This window comes from Branchiostoma lanceolatum, chromosome 7, assembly GCF_035083965.1.
Source record: "Branchiostoma lanceolatum isolate klBraLanc5 chromosome 7, klBraLanc5.hap2, whole genome shotgun sequence".
NCBI lineage: Eukaryota > Metazoa > Chordata > Leptocardii > Amphioxiformes > Branchiostomatidae > Branchiostoma > Branchiostoma lanceolatum.
The window spans coordinates 145,103-171,970 of NC_089728.1; the positions used below are offsets into that span (position 1 = coordinate 145,103).

At 46.3% G+C, this 26,868-nt stretch overlaps 3 protein-coding genes across 3 annotated transcripts; 2 read left to right on the forward strand and 1 right to left on the reverse strand.

The window, feature by feature from the left end:
* Positions 1–683: 683 nt before the first annotated feature.
* On the reverse strand, positions 684–5,525 carry LOC136438450 (zinc finger and BTB domain-containing protein 17-like). Its single transcript, XM_066433235.1, has 3 exons — positions 5,486–5,525; positions 3,043–3,185; positions 684–2,728 (listed from the first exon to the last, which is right to left on the reverse strand). Exons 2-3 carry the CDS (start codon positions 3,174–3,176, stop codon positions 1,270–1,272), a joined length of 1,593 nt encoding a protein of 530 aa, XP_066289332.1. The 5' UTR covers positions 3,177–3,185; positions 5,486–5,525; the 3' UTR covers positions 684–1,269.
* A 193-nt stretch (positions 5,526–5,718) lies between these two features.
* LOC136438454 (splicing factor 3B subunit 5) lies at positions 5,719–7,060 on the forward strand. The gene is made up of 2 exons (XM_066433243.1): positions 5,719–5,933; positions 6,661–7,060. Exons 1-2 carry the CDS (start codon positions 5,829–5,831, stop codon positions 6,811–6,813), a joined length of 258 nt encoding a protein of 85 aa, XP_066289340.1. The 5' UTR covers positions 5,719–5,828; the 3' UTR covers positions 6,814–7,060.
* A 553-nt stretch (positions 7,061–7,613) lies between these two features.
* Positions 7,614–25,449, forward strand: LOC136438452 (N-acetylgalactosamine-6-sulfatase-like). Its single transcript, XM_066433236.1, has 13 exons — positions 7,614–8,020; positions 9,889–10,012; positions 10,656–10,730; positions 11,022–11,124; positions 14,691–14,834; positions 15,209–15,403; positions 21,308–21,444; positions 21,776–21,879; positions 22,304–22,440; positions 22,679–22,781; positions 22,990–23,111; positions 24,728–24,845; positions 25,167–25,449. Exons 1-13 carry the CDS (start codon positions 7,901–7,903, stop codon positions 25,251–25,253), a joined length of 1,569 nt encoding a protein of 522 aa, XP_066289333.1. The 5' UTR covers positions 7,614–7,900; the 3' UTR covers positions 25,254–25,449.
* The last annotated feature ends 1,419 nt before the right edge of the window (positions 25,450–26,868 follow it).

The window sequence follows — 26,868 nt, forward strand, 5'->3', positions numbered from 1 at the left end:
GGTGCAATAGAACTGACATGTCAGGAAAGAAGCCTGACAAGTGTAGCCTGCTGGGGAGGCTGGTGAAAACACAGCTTTCCTAGTAGAAGTCCTGTCTAGTAGGAGTGGCCTCTCCTGGTGGGTTCTATTTCATACTAGATAGGCCAATTTTGTTTGTCAAGATTAAGGAATAGCCATGATGTTTTTTTCCCCGGCACAAGGTGATTTTGTAAAATGACTGGCACAGTTAAAAATCTGTTCTAGTCACACAAGTTGCCAGCAGATAATCCCAGTAAACACTTGTGCTTCAGGTGTTCAGTGTGATTTGAACAGGATCTTAGTTAACTATGTGAAGTTTACTAAGTCTTTTTGGTTGCTGATCAGTGCTGTTCTTACTGTAGAGAGGACTTGACTTTGGAAAGCTGGACGTCCTGTCTGCAACATGAGCGCCTAATGCCTTATTGTACAAACCCATCAAAAGCATACTTAGATCTTGCAGCAGCCATATACAAACTGATTAGAGCCATTCCCACACATTTTTACGGCAAACAAAAGTTAATGTGTTGAGACTTGTGAACTATCTCTAACAAAGTTACCTAATACACAATGGTCTTTGCAGCTAATGAGTTCAAGAGTAAGGAAGGCTCCAACATTTTTTGCACAACTTCACATTTATTGTACATGTTCTACTGATGAGGTATATGTGCTCCATTGAACTGCATATTCAAACATTAAGATCTCATCTATACTCCCACAAGCTACAGCCAATGAAAACTTAAGCCTACTTGTGCTACGTCAAAACTACACTTTTTGCAAATGGTGCTATCGAAATTTGGGAAGTTACCCAAGTTCTTGTACAACATAGCCGACTATTTTACCAGGCAGCTCCAGCACGAATCATATCATATCTAAGTTATTGCTACATGACACACGAAGGATTCTGCATGGGCTGCAACTCAAAAAATATTTAGGATTCAAAAACATGTATAACTTTGCTCAAACAACTTCAGGTCAAAACTAAAACTTTCTGCTGAACAAATGAAGACCAACCCTTACACCCTTGATCTGCAGTGGGTCATCTCCAAAGTTCACTTGTAAGCTTAAGTAGTGACAATGAACCACACATGATTACAACATGTACATGACCATGCATTACAACAGTCTAACTACGCACTACTGTTTTACATATGCCACATCATTGACATCTGCTCTGCCCAACTCACAGCTTTGACATACAAAAGTCCACAACAGTCCAACCTTCTCTTTTTTTCTCAGTGAATGACAGATTTTTTATCTATTTTCTCCTGAGCTGCGAGGTGACTCTTTAACTCCACATTTGAGACAGACATTTTTTTCACACTTGGTACATTTCAGGGGAACTCTACCCCCTTGGACTCTACCCCCCTGGACTCTACCCCCCTGGACTAAATGTCGGCATATGTGTCTGTCCCAGTGGCCTTTACAGATGGAGGGTTTTCGGCAAGTCTCACACACAAACTGTGTACGATCCCTGTGCCTAACTCGGCGCAGTCCCATGAGGTTTATGAATTTGCCACCCTCTGGGCAGACCTGGTACTTCCTGTGCCTGTGGGGATGTCTGGTCCAGTCCTTCCTGTGGTGAAACGTCTGCCGACAGTCTGGACACTGCTCAGGACCCTTCAGTGGGAGGCTTTTCTTCATATTCTCCTTACGTTTGTTTGCCCGGTGGCAAAAGTCATTCCGCCTCAGCCGTTTCCTGGTGCTCCAGACCTCGTTACAGAGAGAACACTCCTCCTCCATCCAGCCTCGCTTTCCGACTCCATCTTCCGAGTTCTCTGACCTTTGCCCTTCAGGGTCATCAGAGTTCTCTGACCTTTGCTCTTCCTGGTCATTAGAGTTTCCTGACCTTTGCTCTTTTGAGTCATCAGAGTTTCCTGACCTTTGCTCTTTAGGGTCATCAGAGTTCCCTGACCTTTGCTCTTTAGGGTCATCAGAGTTCCCTGACCTTTGGTCATCCTGACCTACACCAGCAGGACTGCAGGATGCTGATTGGTCCAGAGAGCTGTCATGCCTTATATGGCCGCTGCTGTTTGCTGTCACCATCTCCAGCTGGTGCCTCCCATTGGTGGAGAACAGTTCAGAAAGGTTCCGTAGAGAGGTCATGACCTGGTCCATCGCTCCATCCGTCTCCTCAGCTCCCCCTGCAACTTCTGATGCAGGCTCTCGAGGAACAATGTCCAGTTTGCAACCTGGGTTGGCAGGCTCCTGAGGCCGTGAATCTACCGACCCGGAGTTATAGCCTGGGTCTGCAGGCTCCTGCGGCAGCATGTCCACTATCTCGAGGTTATGGCCTGGGTCTGCAGGCTCCAGAAGCTCCAGCTTGAATGTTGGTGTGTCCTTCTCGGCTGGCCTGTTGTCTGCAGGCACGCCCCCCTCCCCAGCATCATTACCATCTCCCCCCTCCTCGCCGGCACTTGGTTCAGTCCGGTCGTCGCTGCCATCGGAGTCGAGCAGGTAGTCCGCCACCAGGTCGACGAGCGCCAGCAGCCCGACGCGGCGGGCGCCATGCAGGAGTTCCCGCGCCGTGTGCTCGTCCGGCAGGAACAGCTGGGAGGTGTACATGTACTGCAGCAGCGCCGAGAAGGTTCCCGCACCCATCCACTCCAGGTGGTAGCACCCGTCCCCGCACAGACGCCCACCTGCACGGTCGCTAGGCAACAGCAGGTGGTGGAAGAACACGCTGTTGGCAGCCAGAACGGCGCGATGACACCTGCAGGGAAAGGGCAAAGGTCATGAAATCAAGAAGGGCCAGATCCTTGTGAACGTAAGGGAGTTGGCACCAAGGCAAGCCTTTTTCTATGCACCAAGAAACACAAACTTCTTAGATATTTGGGGGCACTCAGCGAGGGTTTTGCATCATTTCTCAGTAAGACTTTCTATTGCCAACTGGCATATGACCATATGCTATTGGTGTGAATGTATGAAAACTGCATCCATCCAGCAGTACAGGTTATGGTAGGTGGGAGTCAGAGTTAGATAACAGACAGGTGTAACAGACAGGTGTAACAGACAGGTGTTGCTCACCTGAACCTGGTTCCGGCTGCAGAGATGGTGACGTCGCAGTACAGGTTGTGGTGGCGGAAGGCGTTGAGCTGACGCAGCACGGTCTGCGGGTGGAACAGCGCCGAGTCCCGCGCAGAATCCCGCCAGACGGACATCGTCCCGGCCTGCTGAGGGGGGAATGTTTGTGAGTGGACCTTTCACTGGCATGATGAAGTACAGACAGTACAGACTAAATGTGTACCTAAGTGTAACATCAGGTACAGAGGTTTAGGTACAGGTACAGAGATTTAGGACTGGTCTGGACTTGTACTTGTACCTGAACTACTCCAACAAACCCGTCACCAAACCTGGTCGGACCTAACTGTTTGCACACCTGTAGTTGGGGCACACATAAAATTAGGACTCTTCCATCTTTATACTATGGGGGGGGGGACCTTTGTCCTCTATTGTATCCATACCTTTTGCTCCTTGTTTTGTACAAATACAAAATTGTCTTCAAGTTTCTCTGCGTCCAAACTACACAAGCCTTCTTCCTAGAGCTGTGTACCTGTACACTGTACAGATACAGTACCAGGTACAATCAATTAGGTACAGGTCCAAAATACCTGAACCCTGGTGGACCGGTACTAATCAGGTCAAGCCTGACTCAGGGGATGGCCACTTTGACAGATAAAATTACTATGAAATTATTGTGGCAGTGCACTAAAGCCACATCTATACTATACTCCAGCACAAAAAACACATTTGCAAGGCTGGAGTCAAATTTTTATCTGTGTTTTATGATGTCCTAATTTGTCCCCTACATGCCCAATGGAATAACCTGATATCCTAATTTATCCCCTACATGCCAAGTGGAATAACCCGATGTCCTACATGTCAGGTGCCATTACTCCACCTGCCCAGCATGAATGGCTGAAGAGCCTTGAGCTGAAAGCTGCATAATCCATTTCATCAGCGACATAATTGGTTCTGAACAGGGAATAAAACTCTGTTGTCTGCAGCAGGATAAAACCTTGAGACAGAATCCCAAACATCACATATGCATGCAGGTACAGCAGTGTGTATAGCAGAGGGGCTTTGAGACAGACACACGAGCATGCAGGTACGAGTCACATCACCATGCAGGTACAGCAGTGTGTATAGCAGAGGGGCCTTGAGACAGACACACGAGCATGCAGGTACGAGTCACATCACCATGCAGGTACAGCAGGCTGAATAGCAGAAGCGCCTTGAGCGGAGAATATAATCAGCCTGGTTTGTCACCAGGTAAATTGGACCTGAACACAGAACAAAACTCTTCAGCTGCCTGTGCCAGAGTTAAACCCTGAGACAGAATCCCAATGGTCACAACATGCAGGTAAAAGGTATGCAGGTACAACAGAGCGAATAGCTGAACTGCCTGAAGGGCCTTGTGCTGAGAATTTAATCATCCTGGCTTATCACTACATAAATGGGACCTTAAGACAGTTTGGGGATCATGGCCCATAATAACATGCAGGTGGGACTGCATAAGCATGATGTTGGAGTCTGACTCCAAACTGACATCACCTGAGGTACACTCACACACACACTCACACCTGAGGTTACACTCACACACACACTCCTGAGGTTACACTCACACACACACACTCACTATCCAGTTTCACATGTTCCAGGAATGGAGCAGAACTGACCTTGACCGGAGGCTCAGACAAAAGGAACGTCACCATGAATAAAACAGCTGAGTGGAGACACAGAACACGACAAGGGGCTCTCTGGACCTAACCTTTGTCAATATGAGTATCGATATCTACATCATAAAAACTGTTATCCTACTAATTTCCTAAATCAAACACACAAACTGAGGGCAAGCAAATTATCTCTGAGCAGATTTAAGGTTGAAGTTTTGAACATAATTTTTGGTGCTTGTATAGACAAAATTACAGAGAAAGGGGCATCAAGTTCATCATCATCAGCATGGGTTACCCCCATATAGCCCATCAGGGGCAAAGTAGGAGGGTGAGGTCCCGGGCTAAAGCAGGCAGGCCTCCAGCCTGGCAAGGTAAGAGGACAGTAACGTTAATGTATAATAGGACAACAACAACCATAATTTGTACCTGTTCTGCAGTGGTACAAGAGTGTGCTCTCTCTCTCAACAAGAGGGTAAATAAGGCTCTTATATTGAAGGCGGTAAAAACGAGAGAAATGTGGTGCAAAACCGACGGGTAAAAACAACAACTCCCATCTGCTTGGAGCCCAGCTCAGCGCAGGGCCCGTCCGCCCATATACCACACACAGATAAATTACTGCCCCGGTCAAACGGACCCTGCGGTAGGTATGCTCCCCCAATCCCGCGTCTAGCGTGCCTAGATGCTCTGTTGAACCCTTCTTACAGAGCTGTGCACGGTGGAAACCGGCACTGCGGCGCAGAAAACGGAGATCGGGAGGCAAAAATAACCTTAAACCAACCTTAATGCAACCGTACCTCGCTTTGTCCGGACGGGCTGTGGGAAAATATACCACCGCATCAAAACGCTACAGAAATAAACGTTTGAAAATATACTACTAGTAATACCTGATTTACTCAAACATATCACCTATCGAACCTTGCAGAATTTCTTGTAACTATTTTTTGCGTAAAATAAGGTGGAAGTATTTTGGAAACAATCCGTTAAGATATAAATTATTTCTTAACTTCTATCTGACGTATTGCAGCGTTCTTACCAGAAGGGTGAAAGGTTAGTTCGGTGACGTCAGGGGTACGCGTTGCTGTGTGTTTCCAGATCTTGTCCGCTAAAAACTACCGAAAATCGCCGTAAAAGCCGAAGATGGCGGACCGGTACAACATCCACAGCCAGCTGGAGCACCTGCAGTCCAAGTACGTGGGCACGGGGCACTCCGACACCACCAAGTGGGAATGGCTCACAAACCAGGTGCGAGCGCTTTGTCCGACGGGCCTTGCCCCCCTCCCCCTCAGCTTTCTTTCTTTCTTTCCCTTCATTTTATCTGCATAACTTAGCGGCTACCGGCGCGGCCGTCGTCCTGCAGGCAGCCACACGCCGGACCACCCAGGAGAGCGGGCGGGGGGTGTTGTGAGCGCGGGCGGGGTGTGTGGTGTGGGAACCCGTGAAGAATCGGCAGCAGCAGCAGAGACACAAGCGGCACAGCGGGGAGAAATGGTCCTTGTGCCGGTCTTTATGCCCCCCCCCCTCAAGTGTCGCGTAACTACACTTTTGTTCTTAGACCACCCTGAATCCGGAGTGGGTCAGCAGGCACCGTTCACAGACCCCTTTGTATGCTGAAATATTAGATTCTGTTCAATGTTGTCATCATTTTCCTATGTTCAGTTTTTTTCCACGTTGGAAATTATTCAGGAACTCTCAAAGCATATGCAGGTGGAGAAGATTGTGACCATTTTATCATATGCCCTGTTTCCTGTCCGCAACGTTGGTGGCGAGTGCATGTGCGGGCAGGAAACCGCCGTCCGGGCATATGATAAAAATGTCAATCTTCTCCACCAACCTCTGCTTGGAGAGTCTACTACAGGGTTCCACAGGGAGGTGAAGACCCAGATCAGATTACAGAAGATGACTCTGTTTGATTGTGTGGGTTAGGGTTAAACTTGACACTGAACTTGTTTGTTTGCACCCCCCGCTCCAGCACCGTGACAGTAACGCCTGCTACATGGGCCACCACGACATGCTGAACTACTTCGCCATCGCCGAGAACGAGACCAAGGCCAGGGTCAAGTTCAACCTCATGGAGAGGATGCTGCAGCCGTGCGGGCCACCGCCCGAGAAACCCGACTTCTGAGCAACAAATAAACAACAACAACAACAGCAGTGCAGTCTGCCTGTTCTCCTGCACGTGCTCAGAAGAGTCTGTACATAATACTGCAGTACTGGTGGTCTTCGTTATGGACATGGGACATCACACATCACTGAACGACCAACATGTGGACCGTGATTCCGACCGTTCTTAGGATTTTACATCATACTTTATAGGACATTATTAGGAGACTGTTTTCAAGGAAGGACTTGATAAATAACTGTATTCATCATTTTAGGCTGATTCTCAATCAATTATTAAACTACATATATGTAATTCTGAATGTCTGGTTATACACATATGGTAATGTCACATTCAGTTCCATTTTTAGTCATACTAGGCCTTTTTGTAATAAAAAGTGTAGATGTAAGAAAGGACGTGAGTGTCTGGTGACTGGACGTGATTGTTTGGTTACCTGAAGGTATCAAGTAGAGTGGATTCATTCCTCAAGCTAACAGCAGTCGTCCCTCAGTAAGACTCCGCATAGTTCCTGTTTAGAACTTTTATTCAGTCTGGTACCACGACTGCGGTGTGAAAGATGTCGGTTAGCTTGAGGAATGAATCCACTCTACTTTATACTGGTTACCTGGAGGTAAATATTAACCTGGTTATGTAAATGCTTACCTGTCTGAACACTAACAGGACACCCTAAAACAAGTACATCAAAACTACAAGATGACTAATTCCCATCACTCTCCAAGCAGAGGTTGGTGGGGAAGATTGTGACCTTTTTATCCTATTGCTACGCCCCGTTTTCTGTCCGATCTCCCCACAGACAGGAAACGGGGCATAGCCATAGGATAAAAAGGTCACAATCTTCCCCACCAACCTCTGCTTGGAGAGTACTTTCTTGTAATGTTAATCATCTGTGGAGGAAACAAAATTTCTTGTTTTTTTTTCAAAATCTGGTGGGAATCAATGAGCGTGCTGATGTCATCCATAGAATTGGAAATTGTAAGTCAAAAGACGAAAATACTGCCAGAGTGAAACAAACGCGTGCAGCTTCATTGTGTAAGAACACCCCTGTTTGTGCGTGTCACTTGGAATAGTCCATGTCAGAGGTCAGCCCAAGATGGCGGGAGTTTTTGTGCGGATAGCGGAACTCGGAGCTGTGTTTCTGTTCTGTTTGTGCGACGTCAGTGGAGTTGACCCAGCCTCAACGCCAAATATCATCATCATGCTGATGGACGACGTGAGTAGCGGGCTGTACGCCGGGTGGGCGGGAAAGTTCGCGGGGTTTAAGTCCCGGGCGGAAACTAAGGGGCGGGGCGGTAAAGTTGTGCTTCCACCATAACATCAAGCCTAGACTGGCTATATCGGCCACATCCGGAATTTCAATGAGAAGGACAAGACAATAGGGCGACTGTGTAGCAATCAGACTGTACAAGTTATTAAGTTGGTCTCGAATCATGATCTATCCTGTTTATTCATGTAGGTTCAATTGAGGTGAGGTACTGTAAACATCACAAGATAAACACCTGCACTTACTGTCTACATGGGCCATAAAGTTAGCAAACGACTTGAAAACCTGCCAGCCTCACTTTGATAAGTTTTTACCTCAGCAGCACTAATCCTGAGCACGGCTGAAGGGTCTATAAATCAAATGCCTTTGATAAGTTATCACTAACCAGACGGGTTTATCATGGTGCAGTCGTAAGGGAAAATAAATACATGTACCTTTGACTTGATAAAACCAGCTGCAAAGCTGGTGTGTTACATAGGAGAATGGTTATACCAGCTGTACAACACAGACAGATGCAGATTTACAAAACAGGACTGAACTTCTGGGGTTGTGATGGTCACTGTTAATATGACCTGTTGTGCTCTTTTGTGCAGCTTGTCTTCAAAACAAACGTCTCTGAAAGTGAGTCCCAACAAGCCTGCTCAGAGGCTATCTCAGGAACGCTGGCAGGACTCTATCTTGAAATCTGTCTGTACAGAAGTGCATCACATTTCAGCCAAAGTTTGGCAGTGTATATACTATATACTAGTGAATGCAATTCAATTTAATCTTTATTGAAACAACTTGCAGACATATTATATGTCTGAATTCTGTTGTTGTGACAAATGTTTGGTATGTGTTTTACTTTGATACACTTGAAAGTTTACAAATGAACTAAAATCTTAAGGAATATATGTGCTGTTGCAGATGGGGTGGGGTGACCTGGGTGTGTGGAGGGTTTGGTGACCTGGGTGTGGAGGTGGGGTGACCTGGGTGTGTGGAGGTGGGAACCTGGGTGTGTGGAGGTGGGAGTAATGCTGGTTCTGTTGCAGATGGGGTGGGATGACCTGGGTGTGTGGAGGCGGGAACCTGGGTGTGTGGAGGTGGGAGTAATGCTGGTTCTGTTGCAGATGGCGTGGGGTGACCTGGGTGTGTGGAGGTGGGAACCTGGGTGTGTGGAGGTGGGAGTAATGCTGGTTCTGTTGCAGATGGGGTGGGGTGACCTGGGTGTGTGGAGGTGGGAACCTGGGTGTGTGGAGGTGGGAGTAATGCTGGTTCTGTTGCAGATGGGGTGGGATGACCTGGGTGTGTGGAGGGTTTGGTGACCTGGGTGTGTGGAGGTGGGAACCTGGGTGTGTGGAGGTGGGAGTAATGCTGGTTCTGTTGCAGATGGGGTGGGATGACCTGGGTGTGTGGAGGCGGGAACCTGGGTGTGTGGAGGTGGGAGTAATGCTGGTTCTGTTGCAGATGGCGTGGGGTGACCTGGGTGTGTGGAGGCGGGAACCTGGGTGTGTGGAGGTGGGAGTAATGCTGGTTCTGTTGCAGATGGGGTGGGGTGACCTGGGTGTGTGGAGGTGGGAGTAATGCTGGTTCTGTTGCAGATGGGGTGGGGTGACCTGGGTGTGTGGAGGGTTTGGTGACCTGGGTGTGTGGAGGCGGGAACCTGGGTGTGTGGAGGTGGGAGTAATGCTGGTTCTGTTGCAGATGGGGTTTGGTGACCTGGGTGTGTGGAGGTGGGAACCTGGGTGTGTGGAGGTGGGAGTAATGCTGGTTCTGTTGCAGATGGGGTGGGGTGACCTGGGTGTGTGGAGGTGGGAGTAATGCTGGTTCTGTTGCAGATGGGGTGGGGTGACCTGGGAATCCTGGGGCAGCCGGAGAAGGAGACGCCAAACCTGGACCAGATGGCGGCGGAAGGGATGCTGCTGATGGACTTCTACACGGCAAACCCGCTCTGCTCGCCTTGTAAGGATGGCATCTTTAGTAACTGTTCTCCATAAAAAATGTCGCTTAATTAACTTGCAAAAGAAGAGCTTTGTACAACTACCAAACACGCTCAACCAGAACAAACACAATCAGACATCTGAAACCAAAATCCAACTCTCAGAAAAGGCGCTTTCTGTACAGAATGTCTCGGTTGTGGAACAACACAGGCGACAATTAGCAAAGTATTGGACTGTTAGTATTGCTTTTAAGAAACTATGTTATTTTTGTTCTCTACTGTCACTTTGTATGCCTTTGTACATTTTAACTGTAATGTGTAAATATGAATGTGTAGACCACAGGGAGAATAGCCTCTTATGAGGCTAATTGTGGATCTAAATAAAACTCGAAACTTTAAAAAAACAGGTTGATAATCCTTCAGTGTTGTCACAAGTTTGCCCTCTGTTAGATCATTGTGTCAGATCACATGACCAGGAGATGTGCAGTGCAAATTCCCTGGTGTCAGTGACCCACCTTTAAATCACATGTGCAGGAGACCATGTATTTTGACAGGCACTTTTACGACAGAAAGGTCATCAGCTTTGATAGAGTAACATCACCAGAGTAAAGACATTTGGTCCTGTGAAATAACTAAAGACTCTGATGGTTTCCTGTTTCACGGCAGCTCGAGCGGCCCTGTTGACAGGAAGACTTCCCATCAGGAACGGGTTCTACACCACCAACGACCATGCCCGGAACGGTAACTATGCACTAGGATTATCATTGTCTTTGTTATTATCTTATTCTGCAGCTGTGACTCTAAGCAAAATAACTACATAACCAAAAAGTGACCTGTTTTATTTTAAGATTTATTTATAAATGTGACTAATTACCATTTACCACTGTCTGACTGATACCATTGAATTGGACATGCCACAAGGACAGAAAGTATGATGTTTGTGACGCCGATGTTTGAGCTGATAACAACACCAGGTTTTTACCTAAGAGTCTATCTTGGAGCTGATCATGCTGACAGCTGTTACTTTTGCAGGCTACACCCCCCAGGAGATTGTTGGCGGGATTGCTGACTCGGAGGTGCTGGTGTCAGAGTTGCTGGCTCAGGCTGGCTACAGGAACAAGATCATCGGGAAATGGTAAAAATATTTAATTTCTTCAGATAGAAGTGGTACGGTCCAAGATGGCTGCCTCCATTGGATTCTGATCCAGCACTGAGGGCTATGAATCCAACTCAATCCTCAGCGTGGACGGTCCATGGAGGCACGAAATAGCTTCAGCTTATGTTATAGATAACAGTTACAGTTCTTTTATGTTCCTTTTTACGTTTTGTATGCTTACTTGCAAGACAAGACTGGAACCCACCCACCATGCTATGCCCCCCTCCCACTCTCTATCTTATTTTATTATTATTACAAGCAGCAATGTGTGCTACGCAGACAACAATGAGGAGTCTCAACCTGCCGCAAAAGGGATTACACCTTGCCCATCTTAACATCTGTAGCTGGAGTAATAAGACTCATGATTTGAGAGAGCTACTTGACAACAACAACTTTCATGTTCTCGGACTCTCCGAAACACACTTGGATCCAAGCATCAGTGATCAGCAACTGGGAGCAGACGGCTGGACAGTTCACAGGAAAGACCGTAACAGGCACGGAGGTGGAGTGGCTTTTCTCATCCGGGAAGGACTGCCATGGAGGCAAAGAACTGACCTGGAAAAAGACAACATCGAAATGCTATGGATTGAGGTATGTCTACCACAGACAAAACCCTTACTGCTTGGCTGCATCTACAGACCGCCAAAGACAGGTATGCAGTACCTTAACGACATCCTCACATCTATTGATAGTGCTACTGATGCCAACACAGAAGTCTTTGTTATGGGAGACATGAACATAGATTGGTCAAACCAACTGTGTCCTATGAGGGAACACTTAGCAACCATAGCAACAAGTTGTAACCTGTTTCAAGTGGTGAAAACACCCACAAGAATTGGTGTAAACAAGAATAACCAACAAACTGCAACCTGCATTGACCTGATTTTTACAAACAGCAAAGACAGATGCTCACCAGCCAAATCTGCCCCTGTAGGCTTCTCAGACCACAATATAATTTACATTACAAGAAACACAAAAGTGCCCAAAGCACAGGCAAAGGTAGTACACCGACGGACTTACAGAAAGTTCAGCCCAGAAGATTACTTGACAGACATTGAAGTGGCTCCTTGGTACCTTGTACAGGACGAAGAAGACGTTGATGATGCCCTACATGTTTTCACAGTTATGTTCAATAACATAGCTGACCATCATGCTCCGATGAAAAAGCATACATCTAAGTCGAACCCAGTGGCATGGCTGGACGAAGAGCTCAGGGAACTGATGCAACTTCGGGATGATGCGAGGAGAGAATCCGTCGCTTCTGGTCTCCAGTCCGACACTGAGGTCTACAAGAAGCTCCGAAACGCAGCTGTGAAGCTCAACAGGAAGAAGAAGGCGGCATACTTTAAAGCAAAATTGGCAGAGAACAAAAACGACCCCAAAGCAATGTGGAAAACATTAAACGGCATCCTGGGAAAAGGTTCTAAAATCTCATCTGGTGTAGTTGAACAAGATGGCGTCTACCTTACGAAAGCAAAGGACATTGCTGAACATTTCAATACCTTTTTCCTGAACAAAGTCAACACCTTACGGCAACAAATGAATCTACAAACTGATGATACCTTACTTCACTTGATTGAAAGGAAGATCATGGCTGGTAAAGAAGACTGCAGTTTTGAACTTAAGCAAGTTGATATTGACGAAGTGTACAAACTCCTCCTGTCTCTTCCAGAAGGAAAATCAACAGGCCTAGATAACATGGATAACAAACTTCTGAGGCTTGCAGCGAAGCACGTTTCCATCCCTCTCTGTTACATCATCAACTTGTCTATGACTACCTCAGTCTATCCAAGGGAATGGAAGAAAGCCAAGGTCGTACCCATTCCAAAGTCAACGACAGCATCCTTCTGTGGTTCAAATAGCAGGCCAATCAGTCTTCTCTCTGCTACCAGCAAGATTATGGAGCGCATCGTCAGTAAACAAATCTCAGATTACTTTCAGCAGAACTCACTAATGTCCAGTCACCAACACGCGTACAGGAAAAACCATTCAACTTGCACTGCACTGCTGCACATGGTGGATGATTGGTATCGCAATATTGATCAGGGAAACTTGGTAGGTGCTATTTTCTTGGACTTTTCTGCTGCCTTTGACCTAGTCGACCACAGTTGTCTACTTCAGAAACTAGGATGCTATGGTTTCAGTGAATCCACAACAGAATGGATGGCAAGCTACCTGATAGGCAGGGAGCAATGTGTACACATCGATGGGACAAACTCTTCTTTTGTGGAGTTACCTTGCGGCGTTCCTCAAGGGAGCTGTTTAGGGCCCCTTCTTTTCACGATTTACACAAACGACCTGCCGCTTGCCACAACACAGGCCACAGCAGACATGTATGCTGACGACACCTCAGCCTACACCTGCGACCCTTCAATTGACACAATTTCATGTAAACTACAAAGAGAGGTGAGCAACATCTGCAACTGGGTTAAAACGAACAAGCTTTTCCTAAACAAAAACAAAACAAAATGTATGGTTTTTGGGAGTGTACCCAAACTGCTGGCAAGACCGACACTCAACCTAACTGTTGATGGCAAACGTATTGAACAAGTCCCGGAGGTAAAACTACTTGGTACAACTGTCGATGAACGTCTCACTTGGAATACTCACACGAGGACAACCTCAAAGAAAATGGCCAAGTCCCTTGGAATGATCAGAAGATGTGCTACATACATGGACCAGACAATCTTAAAAACGGTGATTGAATGCCTGACATTGACATACATGGACTACTGTAGCCCTGTCTGGTCATGCACCACAAAGAGAAATATCAAGTCCCTACAAATAGTGCAAAATAAGGCTTCACGTTTGCTTCAGTTGAAACCACTGTGGAAACCTGTACACACTAGACTATCATTGAACACTATGACTACTTTTAGAAGGATTGTCTTCACTAATGAACCTGAGTGTCTTGCGAGTAGACTGCTTTCTGTCAACAAGCAGCACACGCACAGAACACGATTTGCTTCAAAGCCAACTTTTAGACTAGACAAACCTAAGACAAATGCATTAAAGAAGACTTTTATGTACAGGGCTGTCGCAACGTGGAACCAGCTCCCGGTAGAGCTACAGACCACCCTTTCTGCTCGTACTTTTAAAGCCAGAATCTGTGAGCACTTGTTATAAAGTGTAGAACTGATTCATAAGTAAATGGCATTGTATCGCAAATGATTTTACTCAATTAAGGAAAGACCTCTAATTTTAAGTAGATTCCTGAATCAATTTCAATTAGATAGTTTTTTAAATGACATGTAATCAGCTATCTGTAATTAATGTAAATATTGAATGTTGTTATGTTGTTATCGTCAATGCATGTATTGTCATTTTGATGTTGTATTGTATGATGTTAAGAAGTCCAGGAAGACTAGTGGTGTGCCTTAGGGCACACCACTAATGGATTTTCTTCAATAAAGACAATAAAGACAATAAAGATAGAGTTATCTCTTTTTTTGTTATAATCAATAATCAGTGTCTTCAATCCTTGTGCCATGAAATTGCAACGAATCTACAACCGTTCCACTTTGAACCCTCCCCCGTGTCTGCAGGCACCTCGGCCACCGCCCGCAGTACCTGCCCCTCAGACACGGCTTCCACGAGTGGTTCGGAGCCCCCAACTGTCACTTCGGTCCCTATGACAACAAGGCCACGCCCAACATACCGGTGTACAACGGGTCGGACATGGTGGGAAGGTATGTGAACTTTGACCTAGGGGTCAGACATGGTGGGGAGGTATGTGAACTTTGACCTAGGGGTCAAAAATGGTGGGAGGTATGTAAACTTTGACCCAGGGGTCAGACATGGTGGGGAGGTATGTGAACTTTGACCTAGGGGTCAGAAATGGTGGGGAGGTATGTAAGCTTTGACCTAGGGGTCAGACATGGTGGGGAGGTACTAGTGTGTGAACTTTGACCCAGAGGTGAAACATCATAGGTAGGGAAGTACATGAACTCTTGTTGACATGGCACTATGGCTCCATAATTCACGGTAGGCTCTATGAATCTACTATTGTATATTTGCTAAGTGACATCTCTATTTAATGGAGTCTACTCGGTTTCCCCACCAGGTATTACGAGGACTTCGCAATCAGCCGGGCCAGCGGGGAGTCAAACCTGACGCAGCTGTATGTCCGGGAGGCGCTGGACTTCATCGACCGCCAGGCGGCGGCGGGACGGCCGTTCTTCCTGTACTGGGCGCCGGACCCCACCCACGGGCCGCTGTACGCCTCGAGGGGGTTCCTGGGCACCAGCCGCAGGGGCCTGTAAGTACGGGGCTCTGAACACCAGCCGCAGGGGCCTGTAAGTACCCGGTCTCTGAACACCAGCCGCAGGGGCCTGTAAGTACCCGGTCTCTGCCGCAGGGGCCTGTAAGTACCCGGTCTCTGCAGGGGCCTGTAAGTACCTGGTCTCTGCAGGGGCCTGTAAGTACCCGGTCTCTGAACACCAGTCTGAGGGCATTTAGTGCACGGTCTCACCAGTGTACCTGGTCTCTGAACACCTTAGTGCACGGTCTCGCCAGTGTGAGTATCTGGTCTCACACCTGCATAAGTACCTCACACCAAACCAGTTTATTTGAAATACCTGGTCTCACACTGTTACAGTACTAGCAGTCTCACACAGTGTAAGCATCCCAGTAGGTATCATACTAGTGTGAGGAGATGATCTCATATTGCTGTAAGTAGCTGGTCTTTTATGAAAAGTTCTTTCATTATGACCTCAGCTCTGCAGCTATAATGGTTATGCGGTGAGAGAGCTGCTATTGATGAATTGTTGCAACCCAAGTTTCCGTGCCTCTGCAGCTATAATGGTTATGCGGTGAGAGAGCTGCTATTGATGAATTGTTGCAACCCAAGTTTCCGTGCCTCTGCAGCTATAATGGTTATGCGGTGAGAGAGCTGCTATTGATAAATTGTTGCAACCCAAGTTTCCGTGCCTCTGCAGCTGTAATGGTTATGCGGTGAGAGAGCTGCTATTGATGAATTGTTGCAACCCAAGTTTCCGTGCCTCTGCAGCTATAATGGTTATGCGGTGAGAGAGCTGCTATTGATGAATTGCTGCAACCCAAGTTTCCGTCCTCTGCAGCTATAATGGTTATGCGGTGAGAGAGCTGCTATTGATGAATTGTTGCAACCCAAGTTTCCGTCCTCTGCAGCTGTAATGGTTATGCGGTGAGAGAGCTGCTATTGATGAATTGTTGCAACCCAAGTTTCCGTGCCTCTGCAGCTATAATGGTTATGTGGTGAGAGAGCTGCTATTGATGAATTGTTGCAACCCAAGTTTCCGTCCTCTGCAGCTGTAATGGTTACGCGGTGAGAGAGCTGCTATTGATGAATTGTTGCAACCCAAGTTTCCGTCCTCTGCAGCTATAATGGTTATGCGGTGAGAGAGCTGCTATTGATGAATTGTTGCAACCCAAGTTTCCGTCCTCTGCAGCTGTAATGGTTATGCGGTGAGAGAGCTGCTATTGATGAATTGTTGCAACCCAAGTTTCCGTCCTCTGCAGCTACGGTGATGCGGTGAGATCTAGAGAGCTGCTATTGATGAATTGTTGCAACCCAAGTTTCCGTCCTCTGCAGCTATAATGGTTATGCGGTGAGAGAGCTGCTATTGATGAATTGTTGCAACCCAAGTTTCCGTGCCTCTGCAGCTATAATGGTTATGCGGTGAGAGAGCTGCTATTGATGAATTGCTGCAACCCAAGTTTCCGTCCTCTGCAGCTATAATGGTTATGCGGTGAGAGAGCTGCTATTGATGAATTGTTGCAACCCAAGTTTCCGTCCTCTGCAGCTGTAATGGTTATGCGGTGAGAGAGCTGCTATTGATGAATTGTTGCAACCCAAGTTTCCGTCCTCTGCAGCTATAATGGTTATGCGGTGAGAGAGCTGCTATTGATGAATTGCTGCAACCCAAGTTTCCGGCCTCTGCAGCTATAATGGTTATGCCGTGAGAGAGCTGCTATTGATGAATTGTTGCAACCCAAGTTTCCGTCCTCTGCAGCTACGGTGATGCGGTGAGATCTAGAGAGCTGCTATTGATGAATTGTTGCAACCCAAGTTTCCGTCCTCTGCAGCTATAATGGTTATGCGGTGAGAGAGCTGCTATTGATGAATTGTTGCAACCCAAGTTTCCGTACCTCTGCAGCTATAATGGTTATGCGGTGAGAGAGCTGCTATTGATGAATTGTTGCAACCCAAGTTTCCGTCCTCTGCAGCTACGGTGATGCGGTGAGATCTAGAGAGCTGCTATTGATGAATTGTTGCAACCCAAGTTTCCGTCCTCTGCAGCTATAATGGTTATGCGGTGAGAGAGCTGCTATTGATGAATTGTTGCAGCCCAAGTTTCCGTCCTCTGCAGCTATAATGGTTATGCGGTGAGAGAGCTGCTATTGATGAATTGTTGCAACCCAAGTTTCCGTCCTCTGCAGCTATAATGGTTATGCGGTGAGAGAGCTGCTATTGATGAATTGTTGCAACCCAAGTTTCCGTCCTCTGCAGCTATAATGGTTATGCGGTGAGAGAGCTGCTATTGATGAATTGTTGCAACCCAAGTTTCCGTCCTCTGCAGCTATAATGGTTATGTGGTGAGAGAGCTGCTATTGATGAATTGCTGCAACCCAAGTTTCCGTGCCTCTGCAGCTGTAATGGTTACGCGGTGAGAGAGCTGCTATTGATGAATTGTTGCAACCCAAGTTTCCGTCCTCTGCAGCTATAATGGTTATGCGGTGAGAGAGCTGCTATTGATGAATTGTTGCAACCCAAGTTTCCGTCCTCTGCAGCTATAATGGTTATGCGGTGAGAGAGCTGCTATTGATGAATTGTTGCAACCCAAGTTTCCGTCCTCTGCAGCTATAATGGTTATGCGGTGAGATCTAGAGAGCTGCTATTGATGAATTGTTGCAACCCAAGTTTCCGTCCTCTGCAGCTATAATGGTTATGCGGTGAGAGAGCTGCTATTGATGAATTGTTGCAACCCAAGTTTCCGTCCTCTGCAGCTATAATGGTTATGCGGTGAGAGAGCTGCTATTGATGAATTGTTGCAACCCAAGTTTCCGTCCTCTGCAGCTACGGTGATGCGGTGAGATCTAGAGAGCTGCTATTGATGAATTGTTGCAACCCAAGTTTCCGTCCTCTGCAGCTATAATGGTTATGCGGTGAGAGAGCTGCTATTGATGAATTGTTGCAACCCAAGTTTCCGGCCTCTGCAGCTATAATGGTTATGTGGTGAGAGAGCTGCTATTGATGAATTGCTGCAACCCAAGTTTCCGTGCCTCTGCAGCTGTAATGGTTACGCGGTGAGAGAGCTGCTATTGATGAATTGTTGCAACCCAAGTTTCCGTCCTCTGCAGCTATAATGGTTATGCGGTGAGAGAGCTGCTATTGATGAATTGTTGCAACCCAAGTTTCCGTCCTCTGCAGCTGTAATGGTTATGCGGTGAGAGAGCTGCTATTGATGAATTGTTGCAACCCAAGTTTCCGTCCTCTGCAGCTGTAATGGTTACGCGGTGAGAGAGCTGCTATTGATGAATTGTTGCAACCCAAGTTTCCGTGCCTCTGCAGCTATAATGGTTATGCGGTGAGAGAGCTGCTATTGATGAATTGTTGCAACCCAAGTTTCCGTCCTCTGCAGCTATAATGGTTATGCGGCGAGAGAGCTGCTATTGATGAATTGTTGCAACCCAAGTTTCCGTGCCTCTGCAGCTGTAATGGTTATGCGGTGAGAGAGCTGCTATTGATGAATTGTTGCAACCCAAGTTTCCGTCCTCTGCAGCTATAATGGTTATGCGGTGAGAGAGCTGCTATTGATGAATCGTTGCAACCCAAGTTTCCGTGCCTCTGCAGCTGTAATGGTTATGCGGTGAGAGAGCTGCTATTGATGAATCGTTGCAACCCAAGTTTCCGTCCTCTGCAGCTGTAATGGTTATGCAGTGAGAGAGCTGCTATTGATGAATTGTTGCAACCCAAGTTTCCGTCCTCTGCAGCTATAATGGTTATGCGGTGAGAGAGCTGCTATTGATGAATTGTTGCAACCCAAGTTTCCGTACCTCTGCAGCTATAATGGTTATGCGGTGAGAGAGCTGCTATTGATGAATTGTTGCAACCCAAGTTTCCGTACCTCTGCAGCTATAATGGTTATGCGGTGAGAGAGCTGCTATTGATGAATTGTTGCAACCCAAGTTTCCGTCCTCTGCAGCTATAATGGTTATGCGGTGAGAGAGCTGCTATTGATGAATTGTTGCAACCCAAGTTTCCGTACCTCTGCAGCTATAATGGTTATGCGGTGAGAGAGCTGCTATTGATGAATTGTTGCAGCCCAAGTTTCCGTCCTCTGCAGCTATAATGGTTACGCGGTGAGAGAGCTGCTATTGATGAATTGTTGCAGCCCAAGTTTCCGTCCTCTGCAGCTATAATGGTTATGCGGTGAGAGAGCTGCTATTGATGAATTGTTGCAGCCCAAGTTTCCGTGCCTCTGCAGCTGTAATGGTTATGCAGTGAGAGAGCTGCTATTGATGAATTGTTGCAACCCAAGTTTCCGTCCTCTGCAGCTATAATGGTTATGCGGTGAGAGAGCTGCTATTGATGAATTGTTGCAGCCCAAGTTTCCGTGCCTCTGCAGCTGTAATGGTTATGCAGTGAGAGAGCTGCTATTGATGAATTGTTGCAACCCAAGTTTCCGTGCCTCTGCAGCTATAATGGTTGTGCGGTGAGAGAGCTGCTATTGATGAATTGTTGCAACCCAAGTTTCCGTCCTCTGCAGCTGTAATGGTTATGCGGTGAGAGAGCTGCTATTGATGAATTGTTGCAACCCAAGTTTCCGTGCCTCTGCAGCTATAATGGTTATGCGGTGAGAGAGCTGCTATTGATGAATTGTTGCAGCCCAAGTTTCCGTGCCTCTGCAGCTGTAATGGTTATGCGGTGAGAGAGCTGCTATTGATGAATTGTTGCAACCCAAGTTTCCGTCCTCTGCAGCTATAATGGTTATGCGGTGAGAGAGCTGCTATTGATGAATTGTTGCAGCCCAAGTTTCCGTGCCTCTGCAGCTGTAATGGTTATGCAGTGAGAGAGCTGCTATTGATGAATTGTTGCAACCCAAGTTTCCGTGCCTCTGCAGCTATAATGGTTGTGCGGTGAGAGAGCTGCTATTGATGAATTGTTGCAACCCAAGTTTCCGTGCCTCTGCAGCTGTAATGGTTATGCGGTGAGAGAGCTGCTATTGATGAATTGTTGCAGCCCAAGTTTCCGTGCCTCTGCAGCTGTAATGGTTATGCAGTGAGAGAGCTGCTATTGATGAATTGTTGCAACCCAAGTTTCCGTGCCTCTGCAGCTGTAATGGTTATGCGGTGAGAGAGCTGCTTTTGATGAATTGTTGCAACCCAAGTTTCCGTCCTCTGCAGCTATAATGGTTATGCGGTGAGAGAGCTGCTATTGATGAATTGCTGCAACCCAAGTTTCCGTCCTCTGCAGCTATAATGGTTATGCGGTGAGAGAGCTGCTATTGATGAATTGTTGCAACCCAAGTTTCCGTCCTCTGCAGCTATAATGGTTATGCGGTGAGAGAGCTGCTATTGATGAATTGTTGCAACCCAAGTTTCCGTGCCTCTGCAGCTGTAATGGTTATGCAGTGAGAGAGCTGCTATTGATGAATTGTTGCAACCCAAGTTTCCGTCCTCTGCAGCTATAATGGTTATGCGGTGAGAGAGCTGCTATTGATGAATTGTTGCAACCCAAGTTTCCGTCCTCTGCAGCTATAATGGTTATGCGGTGAGAGAGCTGCTATTGATGAATTGTTGCAACCCAAGTTTCCGTGCCTCTGCAGCTGTAATGGTTATGCAGTGAGAGAGCTGCTATTGATGAATTGTTGCAACCCAAGTTTCCGTCCTCTGCAGCTATAATGGTTATGCGGTGAGAGAGCTGCTATTGATGAATTGTTGCAACCCAAGTTTCCGTCCTCTGCAGCTATAATGGTTATGCAGTGAGAGAGCTGCTATTGATGAATTGTTGCAACCCAAGTTTCCGTGCCTCTGCAGCTGTAATGGTTATGCAGTGAGAGAGCTGCTATTGATGAATCGTTGCAACCCAAGTTTCCGTGCCTCTGCAGCTGTAATGGTTATGCAGTGAGAGAGCTGCTATTGATGAATCGTTGCAACCCAAGTTTCCGTGCCTCTGCAGCTATGGTGATGCGGTGAGAGAGCTGGATGACGGGGTGGGGCGGATCCTGTCGAGGCTGCGGGACCGCGGACTGGACACGAACACGCTTGTGTTCTTCACCTCGGACAACGGAGCGGCCATGGTGTCCAGGAGTAAAGGTCAGACACATTCTGGACTCGTTTGCTGTTTGTCACACATCAACACAACGCAACTCGTCAATGCCTCCTCATTATAATTCAATCCTTGGTACAGGATTGAAAAATGTAACTTGATGTTTCTTCTTCTTCTCTTGTCAAATCGATTCATCTCTGTCATTTTTGCGCCAAAATGGCACAAAGGTTAAAGAGTGGGCAAATACCCCCATGCAGTTGATTCATTTTTTTATATATGCTTTAAGGAGGATTTCATTGAGTTGTTTGCCCATTTTCAGACCAAAAACGTATATTTTGTTAAAAGCAATGCCTCCTTATGTTACACATAATTCCCCAGGTGGCAGTAACGGCCCTTTTCTGTGCGGGAAGCAGACGACGTTTGAAGGAGGGATGAGGGAGCCGGCCATCGCCTGGTGGCCCTCCAGAATACAACCTGGACAGGTAAGTGGTGCAAAAATAACACTTGTTCTACTCTCTTAAAAGTTTGTTTCATTAAGACTTGGTCTTTATGTTTGCATCGTTAGTTTATGACAGGTTAATTTATCTGGCGCTCCACCTGAATGATGGTCTGGCTGTAAAGCTGAGTCCTTGCAAAAATAAATATAGAAAAAGTATTCTGGACTTTTGATACTGCTGTGTATTGAATGGCTATCTAGTGACAAGCTGGTTGTGTATGTCCCTTTATTTTCAATCTCTATTTTGAAACACAGTACTTTACTAGTAAGATAACAGAATTCAATCTTTTCCCTTTCCAGGTTTTCAACACAAAATGATCCAATATTGTGCTGTTTTGTCTTTTAACAAATGAATCCTCTAAGATGTTTGCAGGATAATTTAGTTTTTGCTATAATCTTCCTCCCTGCAGATCAGCCACCAGTTGAGCACAGTGATGGACCTGTTCAGCACAGCCCTGGACCTGGCAGGGGCTGTCCCCCCCTCTGACAGGGTGTACGATGGAACGTCCCTCCTCCCCACACTCCTGAATGGCACAGAGGTCGACAGGTAAGGTCAAACTCAGCTTAGGTTGGCTTTCAATAGAATGGAATAAACTTATTATAAGTTAGTCTCAATCTAGTTTTAGCTTTTTTCCTCTACAGGAAATGAGTAGTTCTATTTAGGGATGATTCATAGCCTCCTGTAAATCCTCCTCTAAACAATCTAGCAGCATAGCAGTAACCTGATATGCAGCAGCCATGTCACGGAACGACTAAGCTGACATCACCGACCTTTGTTCCCACAGGCCTGTGTTCTATTACCGTGGCGACGAGCTGATGGCGGTGAGGTACGGTCTGTACAAGGCGCACTTCTGGACATGGACCAACGGGGAGGACGAACGCTCCAAGGTGAGGCTGGTTACCATGGTAACAGTTTGTTAGTTCAGTTTCAAAATCTTCTTCCTAAAGTTTGGTGGGGAGGTGAAATGCCTTCACATCAAACTGACATGCATGGGATTAGGATTCTTATACATGATTTTCTATCAAGCCTACCACTGTGACAGATGCTTTTTAAACTGTAAAAGACCCTGATTTGACTTTTCTGTGTACGCTGCAGGGAATCGATTTCTGCCGCGGGGAGGACGTTCCTGGGGTCACCACGATGCAGCAGGTCAACCACACGGACAGCCCGCTGCTGTTCCACCTGGGGCGCGACCCTGGGGAGAGGTACAGCATCAAGTAAGGACAGCACAGTTTCATTCTCACTGGTCAGGTACAGCATCAAGTACGTAAGGACAGCACAGTCTGTTTCTCACTGGGCAGGTACAGCATCAAGTAAGGATAGCACAGTTTCATTCACACTGGGCAGGTACAGCATCAAGTACGTAAGGACAGCACAGTCTGTTTCTCACTGGGCAGGTACAGCATCAAGTAAGGACAGCACAGTTTCATTCACACTGGTCAGGTACAGCATCAAGTACGTAAGGACAGCACAGTCTGTTTCTCACTGGGCAGGTACAGCATCAAGTAAGGATAGCACAGTTTCATTCACACTGGGCAGGTACAGCATCAAGTAAGGATAGCACAGTTTCATTCACACTGGGCAGGTACAGCATCAAGTAAGGACAGCACAATTTCATTCTCACTGGGCAGGTACAGCATCAAGTAAGGACAGCACAATTTCATTCTCACTGGGCAGGTACAGCATCAAGTAAGGACAGCACAGTCTGTTTCACACTGGGCAGGTACAGCATCAAATAAGGATAGCACAGTTTCATTCACACTGGGCAGGTACAGCATCAAGTAAGGACAGCACAATTTCATTCTCACTGGGCAGGTACAGCATCAAGTAAGGATAGCATAGTTTCATTCACACTGGGCAGGTACAGCATCAAGTAAGGATAGCATAGTTTCATTCACACTGAGCAGGTACAGCATCAAGTACGTAAGGACAGCACAGTCTGTTTCACACTGGGCAGGTACAGCATCAAGTAAGGATAGCACAGTTTCATTCTCACTGGGCAGGTACAGCATAAAGTAAGGACAGCACTCTCTGTTTCACACTGGGCAGGTACAGCATCAAGTAAGGACAGCACAATTTCATTCTCACTGGGCAGGTACAGCATCAAGTAAGGACAGCACAGTCTGTTTCACACTGGGCAGGCACAGCATCAAGTAAGGATAGCACAGTTTCATTCTCACTGGGCAGGTACAGCATAAAGTAAGGACAGCACAATTTCATTCTCACTGGGCAGGTACAGCATCAAGTAAGGATAGCACAGTTTCATTCTCACTGGGCAGGTACAGCATAAAGTAAGGACAGCACTCTCTGTTTCACACTGGGCAGGTACAGCATCAAGTAAGGACAGCACAATTTCATTCTCACTGGGCAGGTACAGCATCAAGTAAGGACAGCACAGTCTGTTTCACACTGGGCAGGCACAGCATCAAGTAAGGATAGCACAGTTTCATTCACACTGAGCAGGTACAGCATCAAGTACATAAGGACAGCACAGTCTGTTTCTCACTGGGCAGGTACAGCATCAAGTAAGGATAGTACAGTTTCATTCACACTGGGCAGGTACAGCATCAAGTAAGGATAGTACAGTTTCATTCACACTGGGCAGGTACAGCATCAAGTAAGGACAGCACAATTTCATTCTCAGTGGGCAGGTACAGTATCGAGTAAGGACAGCACAGTCTGTTTCATTTACATTGGGCAGGTACAGCATCAAGTAAGGACCTTTTCATATTGTTGGGCTGTCATTCAAATTCATCAATGTTGAGATATTGCATGGCAAGTTTTTGCTTGACTAAAACACTGAGTTGATGATGTGATGAACACCCGTTCACAGACCGAAGTCCTCGGAGTACAAGCAGGCGATGCGGAAGCTGGAGGACCTGGTAGCCGGCCATCGGGCGGGGCTGTTGCCGGGGGAACCGCAGTTCAACATGTGCGACTCTGCGGTCATGGTGAGTGGTTTGTGTATGAACCTAACATATGGTTCACTCTCAGAAATACGTCTTCTATTCCAGCACATCAAAATGTCATGTTTCTGAGTCTTAGAACATTTCCACGCCTTTTGTCAGAATAGATGACCCACCGATTTAAACATGTGACCTTAATGACCTGCATGTGACCCCATCAGTGGGTCAAAGGTACCCGGGAGTCTGTAGCAGCTGTGTGGCTATTTACCCATATATGGTGACAGGAGCTGGGGCAAGTTGGGACAACCTGAGTTTGCTGCTGATCCTCATGTAAATTCTGTGGGTTTCTTTTCTTGTGCTGTGCAGAACTGGGCACCACCAGGATGTGAGAAGCTGGGAAGATGCCTGAAGGGACCAAAATCCAAGCCATACAAATGTCCCTGGCCTCACTGATTGACAAGTACTGCAAATATTGTAATTTGTACATTGTGATTTGGATGTTGAATTACTGATCATGTTAACTTTTGCGCTTCTAGCAATGGAAAAATTTGATTCTATATTATGTGTTAATTGGTGATTTGGTACTAAAAAAGCAAAGTCACATAAGGTAGTATCTATACATTATGATTGTGTATAGGCCTTAATATAAATATATTCTCGCTATCACCTACACAAATTGTTGTAAACATATTTTTCATACACTGTGCAATAAGTGTGATTTTTGTCTCTTCCGTTTTGAGCTCTGAGTCAATGAAAAGCAGCCTGCAAGCCAATTTGAGCTTTTCATGAATAAACAAAGATTCAATTCAAACAAACAAATACCTGCCAACCCACAAAAGTACTGCAATGAGAATTGAGAAATGATTAAGAAATAAAGAATATTTTAGTTTGTTACATTTGCTATAAAGTCAGAATTTTGCACGAAGAACTCCAGCAGGCTGGGGTGGATATTGGTTACGTTTCTGCAGGAGTCTTATTGGCTCAGGCAGTGCTGTTACGCTGTGACTCATGTTTGCCTCAGGACTGCCTTATGCAGTACCTCATTGACTGTAACACTGATGAACATCATTATGTAACAGCACTTATTCTTCTTCACTACCAGATGGACAATTACTGCTTGAAATTGCAAATAGTGGCCTTTTAAATGTTATTTAAGAAAACCAGGAGCTGAACATGAGAAAACAACAGTTTGCAGCAGGAGCTGGACAGACGTGTTGGTGTGTCTGAGAAGCTCGGCAGTGGGCCGTGTAGTACAGATGACTGTGTACTAAACAATATGTCATGATTTATAATATTATACACAGGCATGGGCAGTTTAACCTTCTCCCTGCTGCCTAACCCCATAACCAATACAGATTTGGTGCCAAATGGCTCCCTTTGCAGTCTGAAGGTTTAAACAGCACATCATGAGTGTTTGCAAGAAATTAAAGAAACTGCCTGAGCCCAAAATTTAGTCTTGTTTTTAATCTTCAGTTTGTCTCATTTGCTGCCAGCTGTAAGATTTAACATAAACTGTAACCATTATAGCAACTCAAGAAGCACATCTTTCAGTTTGTCTTTCTTGATTTGGTCTTTATTGATCACCCATGTCTTACAAGCCTGTAAAATGTCTCACCAGGACATCACAACGTAACACTTGGAGTCTGCACAATTACACAGGACTATTTCATTTTAATTCAGAGGTGAGCAGGAAATATTTTAAAATTTTTGAAATGACTGCACAAGGATGTTGAATCTACTACATGGAAAGATGATGCTTCTACTGTGATGGAGAGAGAAGCTCAAATAACTTCCTGCCTGCCCCCCTGCTGTACTAAGATGGAATAGTCCACACAGACATTTCAGTGCAGAGGCGACAGCATGCAGTTAGCGGGTATCTCATTAGACTGTGGCATGTTGACAACCCTGCTGCGGCCTAAATTGGACTTGTGTTACCCCTGACTTTAAGATGGGAATGTCATCCTAAATGTGCAAGTATGACTAAAAAGACAACAAAACACATGAAACGTAAAAAGATTTGCTTCATACCAATGAAATTCCAGCGAGGTTGTCAACGTGCGGCAAGTGA

Excerpts from the sequence above, each read along its gene's own strand:
- LOC136438452 (XM_066433236.1), top strand. The coding sequence starts at position 7,901 with ATGGCGGGAGTTTTTGTGCGGATAGCGGAACTCGGAGCTGTGTTTCTG. Across the intron at positions 11,125-14,690 it reads AACAAGATCATCGGGAAATG|GCACCTCGGCCACCGCCCGC; the intron begins GTAAAAATATTT and ends CCGTGTCTGCAG. Across the intron at positions 24,846-25,166 it reads TGTGCGACTCTGCGGTCATG|AACTGGGCACCACCAGGATG; the intron begins GTGAGTGGTTTG and ends TGTGCTGTGCAG.
- LOC136438450 (XM_066433235.1), bottom strand. The coding sequence starts at position 3,176 with ATGTCCGTCTGGCGGGATTCTGCGCGGGACTCGGCGCTGTTCCACCCG. Across the intron at positions 2,729-3,042 it reads GCAGCCGGAACCAGGTTCAG|GTGTCATCGCGCCGTTCTGG; the intron begins GTGAGCAACACC and ends CTTTCCCTGCAG.
- LOC136438454 (XM_066433243.1), top strand. The coding sequence starts at position 5,829 with ATGGCGGACCGGTACAACATCCACAGCCAGCTGGAGCACCTGCAGTCC. Across the intron at positions 5,934-6,660 it reads GGGAATGGCTCACAAACCAG|CACCGTGACAGTAACGCCTG; the intron begins GTGCGAGCGCTT and ends CCCCCGCTCCAG.